Raw genomic sequence first — 21,430 nt, 5'->3', positions numbered from 1 at the left:
AATGCTGCCATGGGAATGAAACTACGCACAGAGGCCAGTGGACCTTCCCCAGCCCTCAGTGACCACCACTGCCTGCAGCACACAGAGAGTGTATATAGACCTGCACCTACCAGTGCCCTGCCCCTGTGCTAACAGGATCACCATGATGACTGCATGCACAGTCACCAGCAGGGCCTCCCCCACCCCCTCAGCCATGCTGCCTCTGCTGCTGCTGTGAATGCCCACATGGAGGCAGGCACCTGCTGGCACCCTGCTGCAGCCACCATGCTTTCGCTGCCACTGGCACATGCGAATGAAGACATATCCCACCGCCACCGCACCATGAAATGCTTTGGCTGACACCACCCATCAAAGCATAGTGACCAGCAGTCACTACACGTTGGCACCCTCAGCGCATCGGATACCTAACCTCGAGGAGCCAGAGAACAAAGTCAGAGCCCAATACGAGTATTCCAGAGTTAGAGCACACAGTCCAGGAGTTGGCAGCTGAACGTTGGCCCCCTATAATCTTCCAGAAACAATACCTGTCGACTGAATCCACCTGATCCCACAATCGAACCCTTAAGGTCATCAAATAGGATAAAAGAAAAAAAGGCCATATAAAGGTCAACAGCTTCAAAGATTGAAGAAACATTAGCCCACAAAGATGAGAAAGAAACAGTGCAAAAACTCTGACAACTCAAAAAGCCAGAAGTGCCTTTTTTCCTCCAAAACAACTGCACTATTTCTCCAGCAAGGGTTCTGAACCTGGCTGAGATGGCTGACATGACAGAAATAGAATTCAGAATAGGAATAGAAATGAAGTTCATTGAGCTACAGGAAAATGTTGAAACCCAATCCAAGGAAGCTAAAAATCATGATAAAACATGACAGACAAAATAGCCAGCATAGAGAACATTTCTGACCTGATAGAACTGAAAAACATACTACAAGAATTTCATAATGTAATCACAAGTACTAATAGCAGAACAGACCAAGCGGAGGAAAGAATCTCAGAGCTTGAAGACTGGCTTTCTGAAATAAGACAAGAATAGAGAAAAAAAAAGAATGAAAAGGTATGAACAAACCCTCTGAGTAATGTGGGATTATGTAAAGAGACTGACTCTACGACTCACTGGTATACCAGAAAGAGAATGGAACCAACCTGGAAAACATATTTCAGGATATCATCCATGAGAAATTCCCCAACCCATCTAAAGAAGCCAACATTCAAATTAAAGAAATGCAGAGAACCCCAGTCAGATACTTCACTAGAAGATCATCCCCAAGGCACATTATCATCATATTCTCCAAGGCCAAATGAAAGAAACAATGTTAAAGGCAGCTAGAGAGAAAGGTCAGGTCACCTACAAAGGGAAGCCCATCAAACTAACAGTGGACCTCTCAGCTGAAGCCCTAAAAGCCAGAAGAGATTGGGGGCCAATATTCACCTTCTTGAAGAAAAGAATTTCCAACTCAGAATTTCATATGCAGCCAAACCAAGCTTCGTAAGCAAAGGAGAAATACATCCTTTTCAGACAAACATGCTGTGGGAATTTGTTACCACCAGAACTGCCTTGCAAGAGCTCCTGAAAGAAGCACTAAATATGGAAAGGAAAGACCATTCTCAGCCACTAGAAAAACACCCTGAAGTACACAGACCAATGACACTATAAAGCAACCACATAAACAAGTGTGCAAAATGACCGCTAACATCCTGATGATAGGTTCACACGTATCAATTCTAACCTTGAATGTAAATGGACTAAATACCCCATTTAAAAGGCACACAGTGGCAAACTGGATAAAGGACTAAGACCTATCAGTATGCTGTCTTCAACAGACCCATCTTACATGCAATGAAACCCACAGGCTCAAAATAAAGGGACAAAGTAAAATCTATCAAGCAAACGGGAAACAGAAAAAAGCAGGGGTTGCAATTCTAGTTTCTGACAAAACAGAGTTAAAACCAACAAAGCTTTAAAAAAAAAGACAAAGAATGGCATTACATAATGATAAAGGGTTCAATTCAACAAGAAGATATAACTATCCTAAATATATATGCACCCAACACAGGAACACTCAGATTAATAAAGCAAGTTTTTTGTTTTTTGTTTTTTTTTGAGATGGAGTCTTGCTCTGTCGCCCAGCCTGGAGTGCAGTGGCGCAATCTCGGCTCACTGCAAGCTCCACCTGGGTTCATGCCATTCTCCTGCCTCAGCCTCCTGAGTAGCTGGGAATACAGGTGCCTGCCACCACGTCCAGCTAATTTTTTGTATTTTGTTAGTAGAGACGGGGTTTCACCGTGTTAGCCAAGATGGTATCGATCTCCTGACCTTGTGATCCACCCATCTCAGCCTCCCAAAGTGCTGGGATTACAGGCATAAGCCACCACACCCGGCCATAATAAAGCAAGTTTTTAGAGACCTTCAAAGAGACTTAGACTCCCACACAATAATAGAGGGAGACTTTAACACCACACTGACAATAGTAGACAGATCATCAAGACAAAATTAACAAGGATACTCAACATCAGAGCTGAACTGAAGGAGACTGAGACACGAAAAACCATTCAAAAGGTCAATGAATCTGGCAGCTATTTTTTTTTTTTGAAAAACTAATAAAGTATATAGACCAGAGGCTAGACTAGTAAAGAAAGAATATTCAAACAAACACAATCAGAAGCAACAAGGGGGATATTAATGCTGACCCCACAGAAATACTAACAACCATCAGAGAATAGTATGAACACCTCTATTCACATACACTAGAAAATCTAGAAGAAATAGATAAATTCCTGGACATATACACCGTCCCATGACTGAACCAAGAAGAAACTCAATCCCTGAACAGACCAGTAATAAGCTCTGAAACTGAGGCAGTAATAAATAGCCTACAAGCAAAAAATGACAACAACAACAACAAAACAAAAATCCAGGTCCAGACAGATTCCAAGCTGAATTCTAGAAGATGTACAAAGAAGAACTAGTACCATTTCTACTGAAACTATTCCAAAAAAACTGAGGAGGAGGGACTCCTCTCTAACTCATTCTATGAGGCCAGCATCATCCTGATACCAAAACCTGTTAGAGATACAACAAAAAAAGAAAACTTCAGGCCAATATCCTTGTGAACACCAATGCAAAAATCCTCAACAAAATACTGGCAAATTGAATCCAGCAGCACATCAAAAAGCTTATCCACTACGATCAAGTAGGCTTTATCCCTAGGATGCAAGGTTGGTTCAACATATGCAAATCAATAAATGTGACTCACCATATAAACAGAACTAAAGACAAAAATCACATGATTATCTCAATAGACCCAGATGCTTTCAATAAAATTCAACATCCATTCATGTTAAAAACTCAATAAGCAAGGTATTGAAGGAACATACCTCAAAATAATAAAAACCATATATGACAAACCCACAGCCAACATCATACCAAATGGCCAGAAGCTGGAAGCATTCCCCTTGAAAACTGGCACAAGACAAGAATGTCTTCTCTCAACACTCCTATTCAACATAGTATTGCAAGTGCTGGCCAGGGTAATCGGGCAAGAGAAAGAAATAAAAGGTATCCAAATAGGAAGAGAGGAAGTCAAACTATCCCTTTTCGCAGATAATATGATTCTATTTCTAGAAAACCCAACAGTCTCAGCCCAAAGGTTCTTAAGCTGATAAACAACTTCAGTAAAGTCTAAGAACACAAAATCAATGTGCAAAAATCACTAGCATTCCTATACACCAACAACAGTCAAACTAAGAGCCAAATCAGGGACAAACTCCCATTCACAATTGCCACAAAAAAGAATAAAACACCTAGGAATACAGCTAACTAGGGAGGTGAAAGATCTCTACAAGAACTACAAACCACTGCTCAAAGAAATCAGAGATGACACAAATAAATGGAAAAACATTCCATGTTCATGGATAGGAAGAATCAATATTGTGAAAATGGCCATACTGCCCAAAGCAATTTACAGATTCGATGCTATTATTAAACTACCACTGACATTTTTCACAGAACTAGAAAAAACTATCTTAAAATTCATATGGAACCAAAAAAGAGCCCAAATAGCCAACACAATCCTCAGCAATAAGAACAAAGCTGGAGGCATCATGCTACCCAACTTCAAGCTACACTACAGGGCTAAAGTAACCAAAACAGCATGGTACTGGTACAAAAACAGACACGCAGACCAATAGAACAGAATAGAGAACCCAGAAATAAGGCCACACATCTACAACTATCTAGTCTTTGACAAACCTTACTAAAACAAGCAATGGGGAAAGGATTCCCTATTCAATAAATGATCCTGGGAGAATTGGCTAGCCATATGCAGAAGATTGAAACTGGACCCCTTCCTTACACCACATACAAAAATTAACTCAAGATGGATTAATGTCTTAAATGTAAAACCCAGAACTACAAAAACTCTGGAAGACAATATAGGCAATACCATTCAGGACATAGGCACAGGCAAAGATTTCATGATGAAGATCCAAAAGCAATTGCAACAGAAGCAAAAAATGACAAATGGGATCTAATTAAACTAAAGAGCTTCTGCACAGCAAAATAAACTATCAAGAGAGTAAACAGACAACTTACAGAATAGGAGAAAATTTTTACTAACTATACATCTGACAGAGATCTAATATCCACCATCTGTGAGGGACTTAAACAAATTTACAAGAAAAAAAATCATTAAAAAATGGGCAAAGGACATGAACAGACACTTTTCTAAAGAAGACATACATGCAGCCAACAATCATATGAAAAAAAAAGCTCTGCATCACTGATTATTAGAGAAATGCAAATCAAAACCACAATGAAAGCCCATCTCACACCAGTCAGAATGGCTATTACTAAAAAGTCAAAAAACAACAGATGCTGGAAAGGTTGCAGAGAAAAAGGAACACTTATACACTGTTAGCAGGAATGTATATTAGTTGAACCATTGTAGAAGACAGTGTGGCAATTCCTCTAAGACCTAAAGACAGAAATATCATTCGGCCCAGCAATCCCATTACTGGGTATACACTCAAAGGAAGAGAAGTTGTTCTATTATAAAGACACATGCACGTGTATGTTCACTGCAGTACTGTTCACAATAGCAAAGACATGGATTCAACCTAAATGCCCATCAGTGATAGACTGGATAAAGAAAATGTGGTACATATATACCATGGAATACTATGCAGCCATAAAAATATCCTTTGCAGGAACATGGATGGAGCTGGAGGCCATTATCCTTGGCAAACGAATGCAAAAACAAAAAACCAAATACTGCACGTTCTCACTTACAAGTGGGATGAGAACACATGGACACACAGAGGGAGCAACAGACACTGGGGTATTTTGGAGGGTGGGAGGAGGGAGAGGATCAGGAAAAATAACTAATGGGTAGTAGGCTTAATACCTGGGTGACAAAATAATCTGTACAACAAACCCCCATGACACAGTTTTACCTAGGTAACAAACCTGCACATGTATCCCAAACTTAAAAGTAAAAAAAAAAAAAAGAATACTGAGAATAAAATGAATAATCAAAATGTAGAAAAATATATTTAAATGAAAATGCTTTTAAGAAAAACTAAATGAAATGAATTATTCTAAAATTATATCTAAAAAATAAGTACTTAATTAGCAAAAATAAAGATATTTTGCTTCAAAAAGTCCTTTAAAAAGTGACACTTTTTAAACATTGCAAAAATTGAGAAAACACTGCCATAATCAACTCACATTGTGCCATTTACTATTGGACATATAAGGTGTAGATACACAAAGCAACTAAATAACAAACAAGTCTTTCGATATTAAAGGCCAAAATGAAGCATGTAGACCACAGGAAATCAGCGCAGGAAAGATTAATGTGGTTTACTATAGATGAGAAAAATGTCAGACGAGTTGGGTCTAGAATTGAACCTTCAAGAATAGGTAACACTTTAAAAGGTAAGAATTTACTGTATATTACAACATGAACACTTGGATATAGTTTTAACTTTAAATCTGTAGAAATACATGGAATTTTTACTATTAAGTATATATATGTGTATATATATGTATATATGTGTATATATATGTATATATGTGTATATATGTATATATGTGTATATATATGTATATATGTGTATATATGTATATGTATATATGTATATGTATGTATATATATGTGTATATATGTATATATACGTATATATATGTGTATATACGTATATATACGTATATATGTATGTATATACGTATATATACGTATATATGTATGTATATACGTATATATATACGTATATATGTATGTATATACGTATATATATACGTATATATGTATGTATATACGTATATATATACGTATATATGTATGTATATACGTATATATATACGTATATATGTATGTATATATGTATATATATACGTATGTATGTATATATGTATATATATACGTATACATATATATACATACACACACACACATCAGTTTATAAAGGTCTGATTTACTGATAGGTTATGAAGAGCAAAACAGTCTGTTAAAAATGATGGGTTAGCCTGACCTCAAGAGGAAAGCTAGTCAAGAAATTCAATCCCTCATCTCCTAGGAGAGGTACAGTCTAGATGACACTATGAGTTATAATGAGGTAGAAATAAAGCAATTATAATAAAAATTAGTAAACTAAGTTGGGACATCCAGTGACAGGATTCGATGTACTGGGGGTGCAGTTAGACAGACAGGCAAACAGGAAGAGAAAGGAAGTCAAAGAATCTCAGCCAGGCTTCAGCTAATTCCTGTCCGTGACACCCTACCCACCCACCACTGAGAGGAGAGGGGGTAACCAATCTAACAACGTTCACCTAAGAAGAATGGTTTGTAAACTATACGTGCTTGTTAGCAGAAAAGGGAGCCCTTCTTGAGGACTTAAAAAATGGCTTCTAGGAGAGGAAATAGCAAGTGCAAAGAACTGAAAAGGGAAGAAACTGGTATGTTTGTTACAGGCACAAGAATAAGCGAGAAAATGTTCGTTCACAAAGCACCTAACACAGTGACCACAGCAGTCAGCACAAAAAAGACACTCAATAAGTGTTAGTTCCTTTTCTGTCCTTCACTTTGTAAGATGTCAGTGAGACTATGCCGTTGTATTTGAGGAAAAAGACAAACGCCAGAGGAAAACAGAGAGTAGCTCAAAGGGAGGAAAGCATGTTCAGGACCAGAATGGACCCACAATGGGAGAATGCGCCAATCCGTTAGTAGTCAGTCTATGTCCTCGGGGGAGAAGAGCATGCAAATTGACAATCATGAATAGCATGCTATAACAGAGGCATGAACTAGATGCCATGAGAACACAGGAAGGGCACTTGACTTATCTGGGGATGGTCAGAGCAGGCTGGTGTTGTCCTGATTCTGAATTTGGCCTTGAGGAACCTCTAAGCAGGACTTTGGGCACTGAGCCAAGACAAGGCCAGTGAACCACCCATGTCCACCTGCACCAATCCCTACTCATCACCTGTTCTCCCCAAAGCACTTTTGTTTCTATCTAAATGTAGTACTTACTTCTGAAAGTCTTGTCTAAATTTGTTTGGGGCTTGTCTGCCCCCTACTATAAGCACCTCGGGAGACTGGGGCTAACTCCTTAACCTCTGTGGATTTTAATTCCCTAGTCTAGTAGCACAATATGGTGCCTCAGGCATTGGCTAAGTGTTAGGTGAAAGAACAACTATGTACCAAAGAGTAATCATTTCTGTGCTGGGTAATTTTCTAAGACATTTATACTAACCCAGCTTTTCTGGGTAAGCACATAGAAAAATGGCTCTTTTAAGTCAACCACTCAGTAAGGAGGAACATCCTAGGTTTAAAAGAGGTAAAATCCCTAAATGAAATTCCCTAGAATTTTATTTTTTAATTTTAACTTCTATTTTAGGTTTGGGGGTATATGTGAAGGTTTGCTACATAGGTAAACTCGTGTCACAGGGGTTTGTTGTACAGAATTTTAATAAATCCTATGAAACCTAAAGATTAATTGCAATGGGATGATACTTTGGCAGTTTGTGATTTTAAAAACAGATATAAATCCTGACATGCTCATGGGCAAATGCATTATTGGACTTCGAAACACATACTTAGGAAGGCAGATCTGTACTTCCAATATCTAGATCCTTCCAAAGAATCCATGAATCAGAGGAGCCAAAGGCTAAAACCCACAGAATCTGGAAATAGATCAGAGTGGAGGGAAAGAAATGGGAAGCACTATACCTACCCGCATTCTCTCTCTTCTCAAACAGTCTAAGAATCCTAAAAACGTTTTGTGCAGAGAATAGCGACCTCATGTGGAGCCAGTTATGAGGGAAAGAAAACCCCTGCTTTTCAGCGGGCCTACTGTAGACCGCGGAATCACTGCCTGCACTGCCCTCTGGTGGGCCGCTGACCATCCACTTTCACACCAATTTTTTAAGAGGTAACTTCCAGAAAGGCCTTGTTTCTACTCGTTCTTATTTCCTTCCTATTGAATATATCAACACTGTATATCCTCAGCCTTTGTTACATTTAATAGTATGTTTCAAAATGGACCTCAGCATTTTGGGGATTAAAAATTTCCCTAAAGTTTCCCTCCACTAAATTTTTCTCCACTGTTGATTTTTTTCCCAATTTTTAATTTAAAAAAATCTTCAAAGACAACAGAACAGTACAATGAACACCCATATACCCTTCATCTAGACTCACCAACTGTTAACATTTTGTTGCATTTGTTTTCTCCCTCCCCCACTCCTGATAGACGCTTTCTTCCTCTGAACCTCTGGAAATGAGTTGCAGGTATCGTAACACATAATCATAATATCATCAATACAATATATATGTACAATTTATATTCCAATTTTCCCCCCATCTCCCTATAATACCCTCTATAGCTGGATTTGATAAAGCCAGAATCTAATCAAGGATCATGTATTACATATCTTTATGTAAAGTTATGTTACATCTTTTTAAATCTTTTAATCTAGAATAGTTCGTCAGGCTTTGTTTTTCATGACTTCCCCATTTTTAAAGAGCCTACTTTTTTTTTTTTTTTTTTTTTTGAGATGGAGTCTCACTCTGTCACCCAGGCTGGAGTGCAGTGGTGTGATCTTGGCTCACCAGAACCTCCGCGTCCTGGCTTCCCAGGTTCAAGCAATTCTCCTCCCTCAGCCTCCCAAGTAGCTGGGATTACAGACGTGCACCACGACACGTGGCTAATTTTTTTTGTTGTTGTTGTATTTTTAGTAGAGACAGGGTTTCGCCATGTTGGCCTGGCTGGTCTTGAACTCCTGACCTCAAATGATCCACCTGCCTTGGCCTCCCAAAGTGCTGGGATTACAGGCATGAGCCACCATGCCTGGCCCCAAGCCCACATTTTTTTACATACATTTTCTTGGTGTTTCTATTGATGTCACTCATTGGACCACTGACTAGTAAATGCCTCATATGTGTCAGGCACTAGGCTCGATGCCTGAGGAAAAAGATAAACTGAAGATATATTTTGGATATATAACTTACTGGTAGATGGGATTAGGAAGGAGAGTAATAGATCCAATTACCTTTAAGCAGATAGCTAGATGATGGTGCCACTTACTGATGTCGAGATGACTGGAGAAGAAACAGGTTTGAAGGGAAACCAAGAGTTCTGTTCACAACATGCCCAGAGAGGCCAAGTGAGAACTCAGTGGGTAAAAGAGCTCAGTGGGTGCCATCAGCATGTATGCAGCATTTAAAGCCATGGGACTGGGTTAAACCTACTAGAGAGAGTAGGGAGAGTGACGAGAGCCCAAAAAAGCTAGCCTGAGGAACTCCATTATTTAGAGGCTGGATACGGAGAAGGAACCAGCTGAGAAGATTGGGAGGAATGGCTGGTGAATGAGAAAACCCCAGCACGAGGTGGACTCGTCAAAGCAAAGAAAGATCATCTGGGAAAGGAGAAAGCAGTCACATCAGATGCTGCTGAGAAGTCAAGTCGATAAGGACAGAGCATCTGATGACAGGCGCTTGTGAGTGGCCCTTCTGTGGGCAGTCTCAGGGACAGAGAGGGGGCAAGATCCACAACAGAGAAGTCTGAGGTGCAAAACAGGTAGAATCCTGGATAAAGATGGAGGAGTGGACACCTCTGGTCCTCCCAAACATCTTACTAAAACCATAGTAAAGTTTTTTATGTTTGTTTTTAGGCTCAAGCCCCAAGAGCAAAAGGAGGAACAAAGAAGATAAAGGAGAAAAATAAAAACCATTTGAAACTGAAAAGCATGTGTAACAAAGCTGACTCCTAAACTGGCAATGGAAAAGTCAAGAAGCAATCCAATTTACACAATAGAACCTCCAAAAGGCTTGGGAATTTGAAGCCCCTGATACCTCTGTAGTGTCAGAAGAAGATAAAAAGAAGAGAGCACAAAAAGAAGTTAGCACAGCTTCTGAAAAGAAAAAAAAAACAAGCTTCAAACTAAAGATCAAGAACAGAGTAACATTAGAAGCTCTCAGCAACAATGCTGGAAGGTGGAAGAGAATGACATAAGGCCTTCAAAACTCTAAAGGAAAATTCATTCCAATCCTTAATTCAGTATTTATTTTATCAATCAAACCTGAGGGTGGCATAGGACATTTTTAGATACTCATGGGCTTAAAAAAAAAAATGAACTTCTATGAACCCTTTCTCATGAAGTAATTAAAGGAAGTACTCTACCAAAACGAGGCCATAATCAAGAAACAGGAAGTGATGGGATCCAGGAAAACAGGGAAACTGTCATAGAGAATATGATATAGGGTAACGGTGAAGGGAAACCCCAGAATGGTGGCTGTAGTGCAGGCCTTGGGAGCATCCAGTCCGGACTAAAGCCATTGCTTCAAGATGAAACCCAGAAGAATACTTAAGGGGTGTGAATGTGTTGAGAGATGTTTACATCTAGGGGAAAGTCAGGGTTCAATTTATTACAAATTTGTAGTAAGAACTAGGGATTGAAAGAAGACAGAAAAGTCATCTCAAGTATTGGCAGAGTCTGAAGAAGCAAAGGGCCCCTAGTTCAAATGGTAGGGAAAGGAGATAAATAAAATATCCAAGAAGAATAGGGAAGGAAAGGGAGCAGTAACTGGAGCACACAGGATTTCCATAGATCAGGCATGCCTCAGCCAGACTCCCTAAAGGCATATATACATGCAAGTAGGTGCCTACGAATCAACACCACTAGGGAAAAGGTTTGTGTGTTTGTAGATATGCTGGGGCTTGGGATTTGGCAGGAGTTCAGGTGGAGAATTAGGATACCAAAGAAAAAAGCTACATTGAAATAATACCTGTTAAGATAGAAGATGAGCTAAGCTGGCTCTCTTCTGAAAGTTAAGTGTCATTGTTCAGGCAAAAGCTTACAATTTCAATATAGCTTTAATAGAGGTGACTTGGTATAAAGATGAGTATTTCTAAAATATATATGTGAAATCCAAATAGAATACAATAGGTAATCCATTTAACAGGAAATTCAGTATCTACTAACATTATCTTCTTTTATAATGACAGGCTAATTAATCACTCACTTTTCATCTGAGGGAGGAAAATCAGCCTTCTTGAAAGAAATTTTAGGTTGTATGACAGCTTCAATTCATGTTAAACTTCACTTGAACTTTCAGATTAAATGTATTATTTGTAAAGAGCACCATGAAGTTGCTTCTCCCAATCTAACAGTATTGCAAGACTGCCTCCTCACTTAGTCCAGTAATCCCAGTAATTGGGTAATGCCGCCCAGAAAGGGGAAGTGAGTCTCAAGAGAGGTCTGCAAGGCTATCCATTTGACCTTCAGGGCTTTACTCTGGGGAAGCTTCAAATCCTCTGTAGAAACAAATGTGAATGTCACCTCCAACCACACACTCTAAACCAGTTATTAATATAATCGCTGTTTCTCTCTCTCACTTTATATACTTTGGTTTCCTTTTCCAATCCTTAGTCAACTACACCCTATATTGCTCTCTCCCATTCCCTGATTACACAAATCAAGGCTAATTAAGAAAGGTGCATTTCCTCACCATGTGGTTCTTGTTTTATTCTACTTTCTGTGATGAGGGTGGGAGGGAGCTTCCTTAAATCCTTTTGGAACAAGGCAGGCAATAAATGCATACATATATGCTAACAATCTTGAACAAGTAAGAGTAAAAATTATCCTAATAACTTTCATCTCCCCGTCCCCTGCAAAATAGACACATGCAGACCTAGTTCTGTTTAGCTACCAATTTTAACGTCAACTATTATGTGTTCATTTCTTTGTTATGAAATGGTCACTTATTGTGATGCTAAGGTCCCTATGTCATCACATATTAAGCAAGGGCACCTTCTTGTAAAGGCAAACTGCAATTTCACCCAGGATAACTTCAGGTTGCTGAATCTCTGCTGGAAACTCCTAGTTGCACTGGGCTGTATGACTGTTAGTGCTGCGTTAGGCCTGGGCCACAAGGCATATTAGGGACCACAGACGAGTCACAAGAGCTAAGGAGCATATTGAAGGTGCTAGGTGCCAAAAAGAATAGGTTAGTTTGGGAAAGGGCCAACCCTCACAAGCTGGAACTACACTTCCTGCATGTCATCTGCCAACACAGCTCCCTTTCCTCTCCAAATGTTCCTCAAAATCCACCTCTATACACAGAGAACAATAACGACCTGAACTTCGCCTCCAGAGCAAGTCTACCCAATTATATTTCTAAATGAAGGCTCAGGACAAGAGACAGCCCATCTTGTCCACTGGCTCTTTTGCTTCTTAATGTGTCTCCTAATTCCTTTATAACTAATTAAAGGTAGAGTGTCCCTTATCTGAAATGCTTGGAACCAGAAGTAAATAAGATTTTCTGTTTTCTTAGATTTTGAAAATATACATAATGAGCTATCCTGGGGATGGGACCCAATCTAAACATAAAATTCATTTATGTTTCATATACACCTTATAGACATAGCCTAAAGGTAGTTTTACACAATGTCTTAAATAATTTTGTGCATGAAACAAAGTTTGTGTACACTGAACCATCAGAAAGCAAAGACATCACTAGCTCAGCCACCCATGTGGACAATCCATAGTTGTTGGCATTACCACTTGCGGTGTCATGTCATGTCCAAAAAAATTTTGGATTTTGGAGCATTTCAGATTTCATATTTTCAGATTAGGGATACTCAACCTCTAATACACCCCCACCAACCAAAATAAGAATGCCCATTTCTTTCAAATACTTCCCAGCAATGGCTTTGGCAAATCTTTGCCATTCTAACAGGCGGAAAAAGGGAATCTATTTTCATTTTATTGCTTTAATTATTTGCAAGTTGAACATTTTTTCATATTCAAACTTCTTTTTAGTGAGCTACTTGTTGATATCCTTGTCCTTTTTATTGGGTGTTTTATTTTTCAGATTGATTTTATAAGATATTTTTGCATGTAAGGATATACTGCTTTATCTGTTGTTCAGGCTACTAAGACTTTCACCATCTGTCATTAATCTTTTGACTACTTTTAAATTTACATTGATAGTTTTAAATGTTTTATATTAGAAAAAAATTAAGTCAACGGCATAAATTTCTATCTTATGAAGCTAGAGAAAGATAAGTTGATTGCTATGGTATACATGTCTGTGTCCTCCCAAACATTTAAAATTCATATGTTGAAACCTAATCCTTAATGCAATAGTATTCAGAAGTGGGACTTTTTGGAAGTGATTCAGTCCTGAGAGCAGAGCCCTCCTGAATGGGGATAGTGCACTTATGAAAGAGGTTCAAGGAAGCCTTATTTGCTCCTTCCATTGTGTGTGGACACAGCAGGTCCTCACCAGACACTCGATCTGCCAGTGCCTTGATCTTGGACTTACCAGCCTCCAAACTGTGAAAATCATAAGCCAACTAGTTGATGGGATTTTGTTACAGCAGCCTGAACGGAATAAGACACTGATTAATCCAAAATGCACATGAGAGGCCAGGCACGGTGGCTCACACCTGTAATCCCAGCACTTTGGGAGGCTGAGGCAGGCAAATCACTTGAAGTCAGGAGTTCGAGACCAGCCTAGCCAACATGGTGAAATCCTGTCTCTACCGAAAATTCAAAAAATTAGCCGGGCATGGTGGCGTGGGCCTGTAGTCCCAGTTACTTGGGAGGCTAAGGCAGGAGAATCACTTGAACCCAGGAGGCAGAGGCTGCAGTGAGCCGAGATCGAGCCACTGCACTCCAGCCTGGGCGACACAGCAAGACTCCGTCTCCAAAAAAATAAAAATTAAAAAACAAACAAACAAAAAAAAAACGCGTATGAGGAAAAAAAATAAGCCTAGGAGCAGAAATTAATTAACCAGAAAATACACAATAGAGAAAATTAACCAAGTCAAAAGTTTATTCTTTCAAATCCCTAGCAAGATGAATCAAAGCAAAATCAAAGAGAACACAAAACACCAATGTCAGAAATAAAAGTGAAAATTTTACTACAAATCCTATAGACATCAAAAGGATTATAAGGGAATATTATGGGCAACTTAATGCCAATAAATTCAACAACTAAGATGAAATGAACAAATTCCTGGAAAAATATAATTTGTCAAAACTGATTCTAGGTCCACTGAAAATGTGTATAGCCCTATATCTGTTATGGAAAATGATTGATATCATTATCAAAATTCACCCCACAAAGGAACTCTATTCACAAATCTTTCACTGGTGAATCCTAGCAAACATTGAAAAATAGAAGCAATACCAATCATATAATCACTTTCAGAAAATGAACACTTTTTAACTCATTTTATGAAGCTAGAGTTATCCTGATATCAAAATCAGACAAAGACATTAAGAAAATGATAGACCAATATCCTGAATGTATTAATAAAAGCAAAGATTCTTAACAAAATATTAGCATATAGAATCTAGCAATATATAAAAACAGTAATAAATCATGATCAAGTAGGGTATACCTCCAAAATCCAAGGTTTAACATTTGAAAATGAATTAATGTAATTGGCCATAATATGCAAATAAAGAAAATGTCAAGTGCAGATGTGAAAAAAACATTGGACAAAATTCAACATCCACTCACAATTTCTTTATAAAGTCTCATCAGACCAAAGCAAGAAATATTCCTCAATCTGAAAAAGGGTATCTAACCAATAGCTAACATCATACTCAACAGTGAAAGACTGAATACTTTCCCTCTAAGATAAAAAACAAGACAAGAATGTCTGTTCCGGTCACTTCTATTCAACTTTGTACTAGAGGTCCTGGCCAGGGCCATAGGTCAAGAGAAAGAAATAAATGGCATCAAGATGGGGAAGCAAAAAGTGTTCCTCTTTCTAGATTATACAATTTCAATTATCCCGAATTGGTCTACAGATTCCATGAAATTCAAATCACAATCCCAACAGGCTTTTTATTAGAAGTTGACAAGCCTATTGTAAAATTCATATGGAAACACAAAGGTTCTAGAATAGCCATAATAATTTGGGAAAAGAATAAAGTTGGAAAACTTCCTGATTTTAAGACTTACTATAAAACTACAATTATCAAGACAAGTTGGTAATGACACTAAAAAATAAAAAATTAAAAAAAAAAACAGGCCAGGCACGGTGGCTCAAGCCTGTAATCCCAGCACTTTGGGAGGCTGAGGCGGGCGGATCATGAGGTCAGAAGTTCAAGACCAGCCTGGCCAACATAGTGAAACCCCGTCTCTACTAAAAATACAAAAAATTAGCCAGATGTGGTGGTGTGCACCTGTAATCCCAGCTATCCGGGAGGCTAAGGCAGGAGAATCATGTGAACCCAGGAGGCAGAGGTTGCAGTGAGCCGAGATCGTGCCATTGCACTCCAGCCTGGGCGACAGTGCAAATCACCGTCTTAGAAAAAAAAAAAAATTGATCAATGGAAAGAGTTTAAGAAAAGATCCACATTTATTCAGTCAACTAGTTTTTTCAAAGGATGCCAAAGAAATTCAACAAAGGATAGTCATTTTTACAAATGATATGGGACAACTGAGGTACAGACAAAAGTGAACTTTAATCTCTGCAGCCTCCAAGAACTCTTAATGATTCTTGTCTCTTGGTATTCATGTCCTTCGTATGGCCCCCTTCCATATACTCAACAGGGCTAATCTGTGTAAGAATATTGTAGAAATGATAAGAGTGTGACTTCTGAGGCTCAGTCACAAAAGACATTGCAGTTTCCTCCTTGTTTCTCTTGCATAACTCTCTCTGGATGAAGCAGGCTACCACATTGTAAGGACAGACACTCAAGGAGTCCTGTGGAAATGTCCATGATGCAAGAAGGCAAAGCTCCTTGTCAACAGTCAGCTCAACTTGTCAGGCACGTGAGTTAGCTATTTGGGAAGTAAATCTGCCATTTCTTTCAAGCCTTCAGATGACTGCAACCCAGTTGAATCTTGACTGCAACTTCATGAGACCCTGAGCCAGAATCACTCAGCTAAGTCACTCCCAAAATCCTGATCTACTGAATCATACATTTTTCCCTTTTTTTTTTTTTTTTTTTTTTTTTGAGACAGAGTCTCACTCTGTCGCCCAGGCTGGAGTGCAGTGGCACAATCTCGGCCCACTGCAAGCTCCACCTCCCAGGTTCACGCCATTCTCCTGCCTCAGCCTCCCGAGTAGCTGGGACTACAGGCGCCCACCACCATGCCCAGCTAATTTTTTGTATTTTTAGTAGAGATGGGGTTTCACTGTGTTAGCCAGGATGGTCTCAATCTCCTGACCTCATTTTTCCCTTTTTTAGGTAACATGTAATAATTGTACATATAAAACATAGAGTGATATTTTAATACATGCATACACTGTGTAATGATCAAATCAGGGTAATTAGCATATCCATCACCTCAAACATCTATAATTTCTTTGTGTTGGGATCACTCAAAATCCTTTCTTCTAGCTAAGTAAAATCTATGATAAATTATTTACCTATAGTCAGCCTACAGTGCTATAAAACACTAGAGCTTATTCCTCTTATGTAGCTGTTATTTTATATCTGTTAACCCTCCCTCCCTATCATTCCCTCTTTCCTACCCTTCCTACCCTCGAATAACCACAATTCTACTCTCTGCTTCTATAAGCTCAACATTGTTTTTTAGCACCCACATATGAATGAGAACATTTATCTTTCTGTGCCTGCCTTATTTCATATAACATAATGTCCTCTAGACTCATCCATATTTGCTGTGAATGACAGAAATTCATTCTTTTTATGGCTGAATAGTATTCCATTGTGTGTATATATACCACATTTTTTAATCCATTCACCTGTCAATTCACATTTAGGCTGATTCCACATCTTAGCTATTGTGAATAGTGCTACAATAAACATGGAGGTGCTGATATGTCTTTGACATACTGATTTCCTTTCTTTTGAATACATAAGGGGACTTGATAAAGTTCATGGAAAATGCGTATTATAAAAAAGCTATGGATTTCAAAATTTTTTTGCACCAAAATAAACTGATACTAACTTGCTATAACATGTCTGAACAGGATCTAGTTTGAAGTACTAGGAAGGATAAGAGATCAGTTTGAAAACAGCCCGTCAGAGCAACATGAATTCTGCTAAAATTGAAACATGAACAAACGTCAAATCTATGGTAAAACTTGGGTGGAAAAAGGGTGAAATCATTGATGCTTATTAAAAGTTTATGGGGACAATGCCCCAAAGAAATATGCAGTTTACAAATGAATAACTTTAAGAAGGGATGAGACAATGTTGAAGATGAAGCCCACAGCAGCAGACCACCCATGTAAATTTTTCAGGAAAAAAATTCACTTGTTTGTTCCCTGATTAAAGAGAGCAGATGATTAACAGCAGAAATAAGAGCCAACACCATAGACATCTCAATTGGTACAACTTACACAATTCTGCCTGAAAATTTAAAGTTGAGCAAACTTTCCACTTGATGGCTCCCAATGCTGTTTCACCCAGATCAGCTGCAGACAAGAGCAGAGCCTTCTATAGAAATTTTAAACAAGTGAGATCAAGATCCTGAAGCATTTCTTCCAAGAACTGTATTAAACATGGCGTTACCAGTATGATCCTAAAGTCAAAGCACAATCAAAGCAATGGCTACCAACAGGTGGCAATGGTCCAATTAAAGCAAAGCAGACGGGCCAAGAGGAAAGGTCATGGCAACATTGTGTGTGTGTGTGTGTCTGTGTGTGTGTGTATTCACTGCATTTTGCTCGTTGACTTTCTGGAAAGCTAAAGAACAGTATCTGCTTATTATGAGAGTGTTTTGAGAGAGTCAGCCAACACTTTAGCAGAAAAATACCCAGGAAGCTCCATCACAGAGTCCTTCTCCACCACAACAATGCTGCTGCTCATTCCTCTCATCAAACATGGGAATTCTGCAAGAGTTTCAATGGAAAATAATTAGGCATCTGCCTTACAGTTCCAATTTTGCTCCTTCTGACTTCTTTTTGTTTCCTCATCTTAAAAAAAAATCCTTAAAGGGCACCCATTTTTCTTTAGTTAACAGAGTAAAAAAGACTGCACCAATATGGTTAAATTCCCAGGACCCTCGGTTCTTTGTGGATGAATTAAATGGCTGGTATCATTAGTTACAAAAATGTCTTGACCTTGACGGAAGTTAGCTTGAGAAATAAAGTTTACATTTGTTATTTTTATCTTTTAATTCCATTTTCCCATGAACTCTTTGAAATCCCCTCATATACACACCCAGTAGTGGGACTGCCGGATTTTTAGTTTTTTGAGGAACCTCCATACTGTTTTCTATAATGGCTATACTAATTTACATTACCACCAATACTATATAAGAATTCCCTTTCTCCATATCCTCACCAGCATTTGATAATTTTTGTCCTTTTGAAAATAGCCATTTTAACTGAGGTGACATGATATCTCACTGTGGTTTTAATTTGCATTTCCCTGATAATTAGTGACCTTGAGTAATTTTTCATATACCTGTTGGCCATTTGTATATCTTCTGTTGAGAAATGTCTACTCAGATCCTTGCCCATTTTTAATTGGATTATCTGGGGGTATTTGCTGTTGAGTTGTTGAATTCCTCGTATATTCTGGATATTAGTCCCTTCTTGGATGAAGAGTTTGCAAATATTTTCTCCATTCTATAGGTTGCCTCTTCACTCTGTTGATTGTTTCTTTTGCTGTGCAGAAGCTATTCAGCTTGATATAGTCCCATTGGTCTATTTTTGCGTTTGTTCCCTGTGCTTTTAAAGTCTTACTCATAAAATCTTTGCCTAGACCAATATCCTGAAGCATTTCCCCTATGTTTTCTTCTGGTAGTTTTACAGTTTTGGGTCTTGCACTTAAGCCTTTAATCCATTTTAAGTTGATCTGTGGATATGGCAAGAGAGAAGGGCCTTATTTCATTCTGCACACGGATATCCAGTTTTCTCAACACCATTTATTGAAGAGACTGTCCTTTCCCCAGTATACATTCTTAGCACCTGCATCACACCTTATGCCTAGTGTTCCGTTATTGGAACGCTAAGCTTGTGGGAGTTATTTATATCCTACTGCTCAAGGTCATTGCAAAGGTCTGATTTTTCACACAAAAAAATTTGCAACCTCTGGCATAAATGGGTTAAGTAACTGCCTTAAATTATCTTTGCCTCATTTTTTTTCTTTACTAAATAATATATATAGTAGTAGAATTAACAGCATGATCTCTTAGAGGTCTTATGAGGATTAAATAATAAAATATACGTAGAATATTTTGAGCTATTATCCTCATTATTACAACCTACTACAGTTTTTGTTTTTTTAATTCATAGCATTTATCCAGTTGCCTGTAATTTTATGCCTTTTTCTTATTTATTTATACTTTGAGCTTATTAGTAAAAACAAAACAAAACAAAACAAAACCTTTCTGCTTATATCTTTAACCAAAAAAAAAAAAAAATTATTTAACAACAAAACCGAGACTCAGTGATTCAATGCAGCAGACATTTTCAAGGGTGGTTGCCCAGCCCCAACCATTTGCTGAAACAAAGAGGATCCTGATTCCACAGCTAAATCATTCCTGCCAGAACCCCCCTGGCCATGAATGATTTGTCCACTCAGGGGATGATAACCAATCATAGTTGAGTCAATCAGATTCTTTCTCCCAGCACCTACACTGTTTTTGGCAGTACTCTGAGAGGGTTCTCAAACCTGTTATCTCTTTCCTGCTTTTCCAGAAGCTGGATACCATGCAATGGCTCCCCTAGCATCCCTCTGATAAATTTACCTTTTGTCTCTAAGCTGGCCAGAGTTAGTTTCCATTACTTAGGCGGTTGAGAGGGGTCACAGCTGAGTTCTGGAACACACCTCTATCTCTTTGTGTTAAAGCTCCTTAATCCACATCTATTGAGAGACTACTGTTTGCAAGGCATGACCAGATATGTGCTGTGAGGATCAGCAAGGTTTTGACAGGAAAAGAGGGGGTGTGGCATTAAGAGAATAGAGAACAGCAGAAAAACACAGGGCAGATATAGGGAACTGAAAGCAATACAGTTTTACTGCAGAATAAGGCATATGAAGGCACATGGTTGATCCTCAATAAATGTTTCATTAATTGACATTAAATTAGATGTAAAGCTAGATAGACAAGTTGAGGACAAATAATACATGGCTTTGAATGCCAAACTAAGGGATTCAGAGTTTACTTTCTTCAGAATTGGGACCACTGAAGATTTCTGAGCAGAAGAGCCCTATAATATGAATTGTGCTTTCTGAACACTAATATCTCACGCAGTCCTCATGAGTGATCAGCTTTTTAATGGGCTGAAATTTGTGTTTTATTTACGGCCAGATGCGGTGGCTCATGCCTGTAATCCCAACACTTTGGGAGGCTGAAGCCAGGAGTTTTAGACCAGCCTGGCCAACATGGAGAATCCCTGTTTTTTATTAAAAACACAAGAATTAGCCAGTCATGGTGTCACATTCCTGTAATCCTAGCTACTTGGGAGGCTGGGGTGCGAGAATTTCTTGAACCTGGGAAGCAGAGGTTGCAGTGAGTGAGCCGAGATAGCACCACTGCACTCCAGCCTGGGTGACAGAGCAAGACTCTGTCTCAAAGGGAAAAAAAAAAGTTATTTATGTTTCTAATGAGGGAAATTTAGCAGCATATTTTACAGAAAATAGGTTTCATTTCAATGACAAATGATACTTCTTTATGGCTCTCATTAGAGAACTGAAAATACTTGCAAATACAGTATATTTGATAATTTCATTTTCTGCTCTAGATCTAATCAAAGTTGTCAGCAAAATTAATTTAAGGTCAACAATTCTCTACTCATGTTAACCTGAGGGAGAGGTTATTGTGCTATTAGGACTATGTTATAACTGAGAAACTGTTAAATGCCTTCTCATACTCCTCTAATGGAGACAACCCAAGTTTCAGAGAAACAATTTATAAAGCACTCTATAACATAGTGAAGAGCATTATGCAAATATCTGGCATATGCAATCTTGTTAGCATGAAATGGGTA

The 21,430-nt window shown here is 38.5% G+C and overlaps 1 protein-coding gene across 2 annotated transcripts in view; it reads right to left on the bottom strand.

Moving 5' to 3' along the window:
• FIG4 (FIG4 phosphoinositide 5-phosphatase) overlaps positions 1-21,430 on the bottom strand; it is a 135,599-nt gene that overhangs the window by 113,093 nt on the left and 1,076 nt on the right. Inside the window, exon 1 of one of the 2 annotated variants that reach the window (XM_055114039.2) lies at positions 12,004-12,254. The exons of the other annotated variant lie outside the window; for it this stretch is intronic. Coding sequence (XP_054970014.2) covers positions 12,004-12,006 — 3 coding nt within the window. The 5' untranslated portion in view covers positions 12,007-12,254. Of the gene's footprint in view, positions 1-12,003; positions 12,255-21,430 lie in introns of those variants that run through there. 2 annotated transcript variants of the gene reach the window in all.

The sequence above is a fragment of the Pan paniscus genome, chromosome 5 (assembly GCF_029289425.2).
Source record: "Pan paniscus chromosome 5, NHGRI_mPanPan1-v2.0_pri, whole genome shotgun sequence".
NCBI classification, from domain to species: Eukaryota; Metazoa; Chordata; class Mammalia; order Primates; family Hominidae; genus Pan; species Pan paniscus.
This window is presented reverse-complemented; position numbering and strand designations above follow the sequence as displayed.